Below are 10,244 nucleotides of genomic sequence, written 5' to 3'. Positions count from 1 at the left end.
ATAGATTCCTTTAGAATATGGATCTATCCCAAGAGTTGCTAGCAAAATTCAGAGAGATTCCATATCAGATTAACTTCAACACAAAGGTGAGAATTTTGCCTTGCAATATTGCTTCTATTTTTTCCCCACTAACACTCGACCAATGGTTTAATGATTTTGTTGATACATGCTTGATGTTCCAAAATTCTTGGATACTCGATTCAAAGTAGATATCAATGCTAAGACATGTAATCTGGTGAGAAGTCATTATTCCATGATAGAACATAAGTTGTATCCCCTGCAATCATCCAAGTTCCAAATAGAAGCAGAACCCAAGTTGTTGTCTCTTCACAGCAAAAAACCAGACAAATATAGCCTTTTCAAGCTTCAATAGGACTCAACCAGATGAGGTACTTTACTTGTATTGAAAAATCTTGAATTATCGTAGCAGGATGCTCTTTGTGGCAACATGAAGCTCTCGAAGGGTAATTTTTTTCCTTGACAACTATACTCTTCTTATGGTGGCATTTAAAATGTGTGGAGTATGCAATAAGGGGGAAACTTGTGCAATGTGGCATTTGTGATCACTGGGTTAACCATTGCCACTGGTAATTGGTTTCTCAGTTCTAATGTTGATGTAGTTGTTTGGTTGAATAACCTTACAACTGCAAATCATTCTCTTCCAACTATTGGTGAAATGCACTCTCCTTTTGTTTTCCGAGGAAATCCTTGCAGGAAACTTCTAAGAACTTCCTTGTATTTTGCATATGGCACCCAGTGTAAACCTATTAGTGCTGATTACAGTGCCCAATCCGGTAGGGACATTGTGTGAGGCACACAACAGAGACAGCTAGTGCATGAGATCAACCCAAAGACACCTACATGAATCTCAAGGCACTCCACTCAAACTAGCCTACTAGGCTAACTGAAATATTCATGGTAAAATGGAATTTTTTAGGAGAGACACCTAAATGGGCATTTGTAATGTTGATCTTGAAATATATTATTTTGGGCACCTCCTTCATAAAGCTAAACTATTTGAAGTCACCATTACATTGCAGTGGATTCTAGAGTGTGTATATTTATGAGATAATTAATACCACTCATAGGAATTTGATGGTGTCAAGTTTCATGCCCTTGTAGATATCTGACTGTAAGCAGTGTTATCACAATTAAAATTCTAGCTCATTTAAAGCCTAAGTTGTTACAAATATATCACCTCAACCACTTGTTTGGTTTTTGTACAAGAGAAATCTTTATCTTGAAACATTATATAATAAAATGAAAGCTTTTGCTAAAATGTTTTGTTGCAGTCAATAACAATTCCATTTCTCTGGCTTGTGGTATGTGGTATATCTTGAATTTTCTGATTCTAAATTGGATGCTTTTGCCAAAAATAACCTTGAAGGAGACATCAATGTAGTCTGACCTCTACAACAAGGAAGCATTGCCGATTAACATGAAGTATACTTTATTAATCCTCTCAATTGATTAATGTACATTATATACTTCTCACAACATTGAGGAAGATTGTATTTATATCCATATGATATAACTGCCAACCAAAAACTGATCCTAAAGACATGATAGTCCAGAGAGAAGAATTCCCGACAAGCGAGGTGTTTTACGTTACTGCAATATTTTGTAGCTAGAGAATTGTTTTCATGGCAAAGCTGGAGAGTCGAGACTCTACAAAGCTTGCATGGAAAAGTAGAGCACATATTGAGGTTCCTTGGAGGTAGAGAGTTTGGTGATGGATGACATGCAAGGTGGTGCTATTTTAGTAACATTTAATTTATATTAATGGTTTCCATGGGAGATATTTTGGAATTTTCAGGTTCCTATATTTTTGGAGGCTCAACTCGACTTTTTCAGACTATGTTTTTAGAAGGGGTCACTACTATTTTTCGTACACCTATTTTTAGGCAATTACATGGTCTTAACTAAATATCCGTTCATAGAGGGAATAATGTCAAGCTACTCTATGAAAATCAAGACTAGATCTTCGTGATGGTATTAATGACCAGTTCGTCAATAGGAGCCTCATTTCTCCACTCAGAAGTATATAGATGTATGTATGAAGGCACACAACTTAGCAGAGATCTTAGCAGCAATCCTCATACTTCTACATATTTAGGATTCCAAATCTTTATAAAGAAAATACTTAACTGATCTTACTCCCTCTTTACTCAAGGAGACCATAATCCTAAGCTTGAATTTCCAGAGATGGTTCTTCAATATTTCATATGATTAGACTTCCCTCAAAGTATCCATCTAGAAATCTGCTCAGCATGAGATCCATTAAGTTTGAAGATAATTTATTAATGCAATTAAGCATTCCATGATTCTGGCAATGCATTTCCATAAACAACAATGTCTTTTGCTATACTTGTGGGGAGGGTTCAACAGAAAACTCCCTCTGAGACTGAAGAGATGTTAGAGGTGAGCTGCTCATAAAATGTCATAGACATAATCAGTAACCAAAAATGCATGAGAGGATCCTATCATGGACCAGGGAATCTTCAAATCTTACTCCTCTTGTTCTGTATTCTCTATGCTATCTTTAACACAATGATTCAATAAATTATCCGGGCTATGCTATAGTTGTACCAACATCTGAGTATTGTAATGAATATAAGGATTTGGTATAATATTTGCATGCTATAAATTATATATAGCAAAAATCCTTGAACTTGTCACCGTCAGACAAGTTTTAATATGAAGACTCTTAGCAAGACATATTTTTAATGAGGAATGTCATACTCATTATAACTGTAGTATATATTATATACTTCATCTAGTGAAGGGTCTCGATGAGCTGATTCATACATACCCTTATTTTAGTTATCACTCTCTGTTCAAAATTTAGCCATCACATCACTTAATTTATAAATGTAACTTCAACATGTTGTATTCCTTTCGATTGAGTCAAATTATGAACAATCTCAGTAGAATAGTATCTGATCTCTTGTAGCATTTCGATAAAATAACCTCAGATGTCATGTTGTAACTTAGTATGAAACATATTACTCTAATTCAATCACCTATAAATTGAGTAATATGTAGAGTAACTCTTGGACTTCTTAGATCAAGATCATCAACAATTTGATGTAGTCTTTGGATCTTTTAAACCTCATCATCCAACAACCAATGTAGACCCACCTTACCTAACCTATTTATTGCAATCTAGATTAGAAATCCTTAGAATGGTGCCATAACATGTCTCCTTAGATGCCACAGAGATATTATTTGGATATGAGTCTCCGTTCTGCTTGTATAGGTGATGCACCACTCCTTAACAAAGATCTAGATATGAATGTCATAAGCAATATTCTTCAACAAAGAAATGTACCTAATAATAGAGGAGGGTCTGGAAAATTTCTAATACTCTCTTCAAGGACATCTTTACTGAGACAAAAAATCCCTTTTTTTGTTGAGGCTTGATCAAACCAAGGCACCAGCTCCCTCTTGGTTAGATGATCCTTCTTACTGCATAAGATATGGAAATGTAAAGAGGATCTTGGTCTCTATATCTCAGGTCATGATCCTTCTTACAGCATAAGATATGTAATTGTAAAGAGGATCTCAGTCTCTATATCTCAGATCTGCATTGTATCAACAAAAATTATAAGTTTAGACCAACTAAGCTCCATGTGCAATAGGTTGTAATAGGATTGTTCTCATTGTATGATTTCATATAGGGATGGATCGTCTGAGGATTTTTCAATGCATGCTCTCGGCCTTATTACCTAATCAACACATTTAGGACCTTTTCTTCAAGGAGAAACAAGAATATCAACCTATTCAACCACCCTTGATAGGTCGGCTTCTTTAGAAGACAAGGATGGGGTATATATATGAGACCAGGTCATAGATGCTCGACTTTTCTACCAATGGCTTCTGCTTCTAACTGTTCTTCATGAATGATCACTTCAAGAGTGTTATAACCCTTATCCAAGATGCCAAATTAAAAAGGAGTTTTATTTTCTTTTACTGGCAGATCAAAAACTATCAAAAGAGAAAAATTATGCTATTTTCTTTATACTGCTCCTCAAGATAGGACTTTGATTTTCTCATAAATGTTTCACTAATTAGGGCCTTCAGTTATTTCGGAAGCAGCTTTGTATACTCTCAGGGAATCACCCTTGTTAAAAACTTCATAAAGGATGATCTGTGGCCCTTGGTAGCTTCATCAATTTCGTTTTCGAGACTTGTCATTCCAATTATTGCAATTACCTCAGAGAGTTTTAAAATTTGGCCCTGTATAACCCTGTCGTGGAATATAGCCCCCATGTTAGAGAAGAGTGTGAAGAAGTTTTAGTGGATTGTATGGAGGTGGATCAGTTTCAATCCACAATGCAGCCTAAAAGCAAATCCTGCAAGGTTCTTTTTGAAGTTGCGGTTGTTTTCATTCCCAATGTGGAAAAGGAACCTAACCTTGAGTTAAGCGAGGAAGGTGAGTCATTAGCATTTCTCGCTTAATTTCTTGATCCTAGCGAAGAGCCAACAATATTTCCACCCCATAATCCTAAGACTAATTATCTATCTCTCCAACCTCAATTTCTTTGTTATCATCCAGAAAGATACCTAGAGTTGGAAGTTAGGGGACTAGCTTGTGGGGAGCATGGGGTTTTGGAATCTGAGCCAGAATGTGGACTTACCGAAGTCACAGAGATTAAGGAAATACAATCCTTGGGAGATCAAATGGATTCTTTAGGTTTATCCCCCGATTGTAGAGAAATCCATGAGGTTGATGAAAAAGAAATAGCATCAGTTGATAAATCTAAAGAAAAGCCCTGCAACACTAGTGGTGTCGCCTTTAAACCCAGGTTGAACATTTTTAAAAAAGAGCGGGCAATGTATGATGATGAAGATGAAGAGGAAGAGGAGAAGCCCTATGGATGGTTGAGAATGCCATTGTTGTTTGCGTTTGTTTTGTTGTGTGCTTCAGTTTCTTTGTTGGGATCCACCATCTTTGCAGAACAATGCATTGGCTAATGGTGAGTTTTATGCCTTGATAGTGAATGTTGTTAAAGATGTAGAAGGGTCTTGGAGACAAGATTATGTCAAAGATATGAATCATTCTCATTTACAGTATTCAAAGACAAAATCTGATGTTATTATAGAGAATGTTAAGTTTTTGTTTGATTCATCGTTGACCAAGCTAAAGGTGCTAACAAATTTTGTGATGGAAAGAATCATGGAGAACTCCTTTGAGAAAACCCATAGCAGTGGTATTGAAGGAATGGGTAATCATCTTGGCTTGGAAACTATTGTAAAAAGGGACATCAAGGACCATATCCTTTCCTCCGATGAGAGCTTACTGGAGAAGGGGAGTAGCATAGAGGCCACTCTGAAGGGATTTGATCAATTTGTTGCCTCTTCAGTTCATAATGAACTGTCCACCCAAATAGCTAGTGCAAGGGAGGGAGAGCATGTTCCAGAGGGGAATACTAAGCTTGAAGTTGATCTTCACAGTGCATCTGAGAACCCATCATCCTCTGGAATGCAAGAAAAAGAGAATAAAGTTGGAGCACATGAACATGGAGACTTCATGCCATTATCTTCTCCAGAAACCCTTCCTCGTTTATACATACTTTTATTCTCCTACTTTGACATAGTTGATGAAAATGATAGATATGGTAAAGAAGAGGGTTTTGGGAATCTATGTTCTCATATTCTTCATATAAAATAGATATTTACGATGCTAATGAGGAATCTTTGCCTATGTTTCATTCTTAAGAAGCAGATAATATCAATGAACATGCTTCTGAAGCAGTAGACATTGATAAGATTCCTAAAAGTACCATCCTTCCTAACCATGACTAGAAGTTTGTATCAGTTGTCGGTGAAGATTCAGAAATCAGTGAACCTTTCATTCCTTTGGTTTCAGAGAGCAACTCAAAAGCAAAGCAAGAATCTAAGGCATTAGAAATGGACAACCAAACACTTGAGAATGTGACTGTTGAATATATTGCAAAATATATATCTGATTTAATTTCTAAAGATTTTCCATAGATTGAAATATGATGGATTCCTAGCTTTCCATTCACTGAGATATGAATTGGTCAAATACAATAAATTTGTTGATACATGTATTATTAATTGAAGAGTTGAATTCATGATTGTGGATAAGGTGGTAATTTTTTATTGCTTTGTTAGAAAGTGTTTTTAAAGCTTATGCATGGATTATTCCTTGCATACCAGGACACAAGGGCCTTTAAAGAGGTTGAAATTATTAGTCATCCACATGTAGGGGAATATGCCTCTAGTTTTATTACATCATCACTTGTCCTTTTGATTGTTTCTTATGCTTTAGATATCCTTGAAGATGCTTTAGATATCCTTGAAGTTGACTTAATACTGAAGCATTCCACATGAATGTTTAAATTGAGTGGCAGGTGGAAATGTTTCTTGCATATCTGCAAATTAATATCTATTTTCATATTATCATTATTTTCATAAATAAAACTCCATGTTTATTGGTAAACATGCAATGTCTTTTGCCATGGTATACTTTAAATAAATATTATTTCAATTTGTATGGGAGGTAGTTCTTACTTTTCTCCCATTGTCATATGCATGTTGAGAGTGGAGATGAAGAACTCTACAGTGTCTATGTTCCCATGAATTGTCTATATATTGGTGACATTTTCCTTGTTAACTCTAAATATATTATTCAACAAAACTTATTTGTTTGTGAAAGCATAGGTTGGTACTCATGCATTTTTCTTTCATCACTGTTATTATTTATGGTGTATATGTTTCCCTGATATATTTCATTCTTTTTGGGATTTTGATTCATAGATCTAGGGATGATACTTTACAATCTTATTTTCACTTTCCATCCTATCCATCCTTACTTCCTTGGAGACGTGTGTTGTGACTTCATATATTGTAGATTTGTAGTAGTGGAAAGTAATCATAGGAGGAAGGAGAAAATTATTAAAGTGGAATGGACTCCCAACATAGGGCTACTGCATTGTAGTAGTAAGACTTGCAATTCTTATGAGCATCACATAGATAAAAACCACAAACCAAAGATGGCCCACAAGGCATGACACCAAAACCATTAGTGATGTTAATGGCAGAGTGAAGGAGGATGCTATAACATTGGGGACCTGCACTCCAAAGGAATGGAATCCCAGCATGGGAATGTGCCACTTTGGTAATGAGACCTGAAACTATTACAAACTCAATATATAGAGTCATTATTATTATTTTTCGAAGAAAAATCTCATGGGAAATCCAAGGGAAGCTTCCCAAAATTTTTGGATGATATCCCTTGTAAACCTGTTGACATATACTTCTTTATTTAACCTAGGTAGATTTGGTTTGGTGCTTCCGAAGCAAATGAGCAATTGTTGGAATGGCCCATTTTAGGAGTTTTGAGCATTTTCAAGGGAGTAGAGGCATAGTTCTTTCTCTTTCTCTGTCTTTGCAGAATCATGTGATTGCTTGTGGTTTGGATTCAATAGGCATGTATGTTTGGGTCACGTTCTTGATTTAGGACCACGTAATACATTTTTCTGTTTTGTATGCCCTTATCCTTAGCTTTGAGCAAGAATAGTTGTGGAATTGGATGGCCTCTTCTTTGTTGACAATTTAATGCATCTTTAGGGGGCACCTGACCATGTTTGAGTGCGAAGGAGACAAGTGTGGAGATGGGGTTTATATATGGACTTTATATATTGTACATATGTAGCAGTGGTATCCCTTTGTCTATATTTTCTCTTTTTGCTTTGACAAATAGTGTGGGTGTTGCCCAAGATGCTTATTGCGTGATAATCCTTTGCAAGGTCATTATTGGGGACAATGATATGTTGGTTCATTTTATTATAAGATATGATTTGTGTGTTTCCTTTAATTCTATGCAAAATGGAAAGTCCTCATGATTGGATGGCTTTCCTTATGAAGTCTATAAGTTCACATGGGACTTTATTGGGGATCATATTTGTTTTTTAGATGTAGATTTTTCTTCTCTAGGTTCCTGTTTGAGTCCCTCAAGTCTCAATTATTGCTTGATGAAGCCTATTCCTAAGAATGAAATGAGAAACTCTATTTGGTAGCTTATTAATTTTCTTACCATTTCTTACAAATTTGTGGCAAAGGCTTTTGCTTTGAGGATCTATAGAGTTTCCAAGTATGTAGTGCGACCAAAGTGGATTAGGTTTGTCCAGGGGCCTGCTCAGCCTGGGAGGAAATCGAGTGGGCTAGAGAGATAGGGAAACAATGCCTTAAGTTGAAGATTGACTTTGAAAATCTTATGATCAAGTTGGTTGTTCTTTCATCTTTAATATACATTGATGTGCTTAGGTTATGATTCATATTGTGTGAGTATAATGAGTGATCTTTTCACCAATTCCTTGGCCTTCGTTTTTTCATAAAGCCTTATCCCTACAGATAGTGTTACATTAGTTGATTCAATAGGGCCATCCTTTGGTGCCTTATGAATGAGGTAAAATTCTTCCCCACATAAAACTTCAATTTGTTAACAAGAAAAACTAGGGAAGTATATATATACCAACATAGGAGCCCAAATGACACATGTCAGAACTAAGAACAGACATATGTCACTACAAAATTTCCCTACCTTACCTTGCTTTTTACCTAGTTGATGCTCTGCTCTAGAAAGAGTTATATCACACTTGACCAGATACAAACTTGCATAAATATATTCCAACTAAATATCACACACAAATTCATTGTGTCATGTTTACAGAGTAATACATCAAAATTTTGCATGATCTGTCATGAATCAATGAGATGACAAATGTATAACATATAGACATTTTCATGACTGATATCAAAGTATTTAAGGAAAATATTTGCATCTTTTAGAAATAGGAAAAGGTTGTCTCTGTAGGAAAAGGTTGTCACCATCCTATTTTTACTACAAACTGAATCTGTGACCAAATGAAAAACCCAGTGACCTTGATGGCCCATGCAACAAATTAAATATAAGCAACCCAATTGTGCTTCTAAAATAGGCAAACTGTCATTTATTTCAATGGATGTTTTTTCTGCTTTCCCATAGATAATGCAAACCGTGGAAACCGGAACTTCCTCCTCTTAGACACAAGTGGCTTATCTAAAGGCCTTTCATCAAACTTATTTGCCATGGAAGCTTTCATGCTCAACACCTGACCCAATGATGTTATTGGCATGACAGGAATATTTTCTTGCTCATTGTTATTGTCCAGATCATTTGGATCAGAATATGCATGGTTTTTCCAATTACTGACTCAGTTGTGTGGCACATCATATCTCTTCACCACGTTAGCTAAATCACTAGCTTCTCTATGCTACTCATCTTGTGCTCTCCATTTTCTGAGCTGATCCTCAACTATCAATTTCGCTACATTTTCCCTCTTTTCCTTCTGTGAGGCAACTTGAAGAGCCTCCCTCCTTGCTATTATCTCTTTATTTGCTTCTTCCAATCTCTTCAATATTTCCCATTCACTATCCTTAGTTTCATCTATTTGGGCTACAACAGCTGCCACCCACTTGTCAGCAAGTTCCTCAGCTTCACATGCCTGATTGGTTAGTGAAAAGTACTCATTAAATGAAAGTGTAACTGATAGAGTCCTGGCCTCAGAATATCCAACAATTGACTCACTCTGATTCATATCCTCAATCCTAGCAAGAGACAATACTTTTGATGCCCAAGCTACTTCTACCATTTTTATAGTTGCTTGTAGCCTACTCTCTGCAGTTCTAGTACCAGCCTTTGATTGTGCAACTTCTTCCTTTGCTTTTTGCATATCCTCTCTAGTTGCTTCAACTTCAATCTTGTCTTTATCTGCCTCAGCAACTGCTTGTTGTAAAGCTCTGTCATAGCTTCCTTGGATTTCCTCTCTCCATCTTGCCAATTTAATTGCTTTTCTTGTTTGATTCAATTCAACCTCTAGAGAAGCAACTACTGCATAAGACTTTGCTACCCTTTCCCATGTTTCTTCTAGCATTGCACTTTCCCTCTCCAACTCTTCTTTGAGTGGCTCAATGGCACCTACTAAATAAGTTACCTCCTGTGTGGCTTTTTTTATATTTTCTCTCATCTTCCCTAGTTCTACTAGAGTTATATATTTGACTTTAGTTTTTTTAACCTCTCAACTCTTTGCAAGATCTAGGTCATCCAATGCTTTAGAGAGGGCATTTTCAACTGCATGCATATCTGCTCCTAGTTTAAGTTCTGACTCTTTAACAGCTGCTAATTCTAGTTTCAAGCTCTGCAATAAAGAGGATGAGGCATCGAGCTTTAACAT

The 10,244-nt window shown here is 36.2% G+C and overlaps 1 protein-coding gene across 1 annotated transcript; it reads right to left on the bottom strand.

The window, feature by feature from the left end:
* Positions 1–9,284: 9,284 nt before the first annotated feature.
* Positions 9,285–10,037, bottom strand: LOC149190894 (protein WEAK CHLOROPLAST MOVEMENT UNDER BLUE LIGHT-like 1). The gene has a single exon (XM_089410613.1). The coding sequence runs from the start codon at positions 10,035–10,037 to the stop codon at positions 9,285–9,287; it is 753 nt and encodes a 250-aa protein (XP_089266739.1).
* Positions 10,038–10,244: the final 207 nt, after the last annotated feature.

Source organism: Pinus tabuliformis, chromosome 3_1 (genome assembly GCF_031772625.1).
Source record: "Pinus tabuliformis cultivar Carrire ecotype Pingquan chromosome 3_1, CPIR1, whole genome shotgun sequence".
In the NCBI taxonomy this organism is placed as follows: Eukaryota; Viridiplantae; Streptophyta; class Pinopsida; order Pinales; family Pinaceae; genus Pinus; species Pinus tabuliformis.
Note: the sequence above shows the minus strand (reverse complement) of the source record. Positions and strands in the feature narration are given on the sequence as shown.

Bases quoted from the DNA above. Each gene is read 5' to 3' on its own strand.
- LOC149190894 (XM_089410613.1), bottom strand. From the start codon at position 10,037: ATGAGAGAAAATATAAAAAAAGCCACACAGGAGGTAACTTATTTAGTA.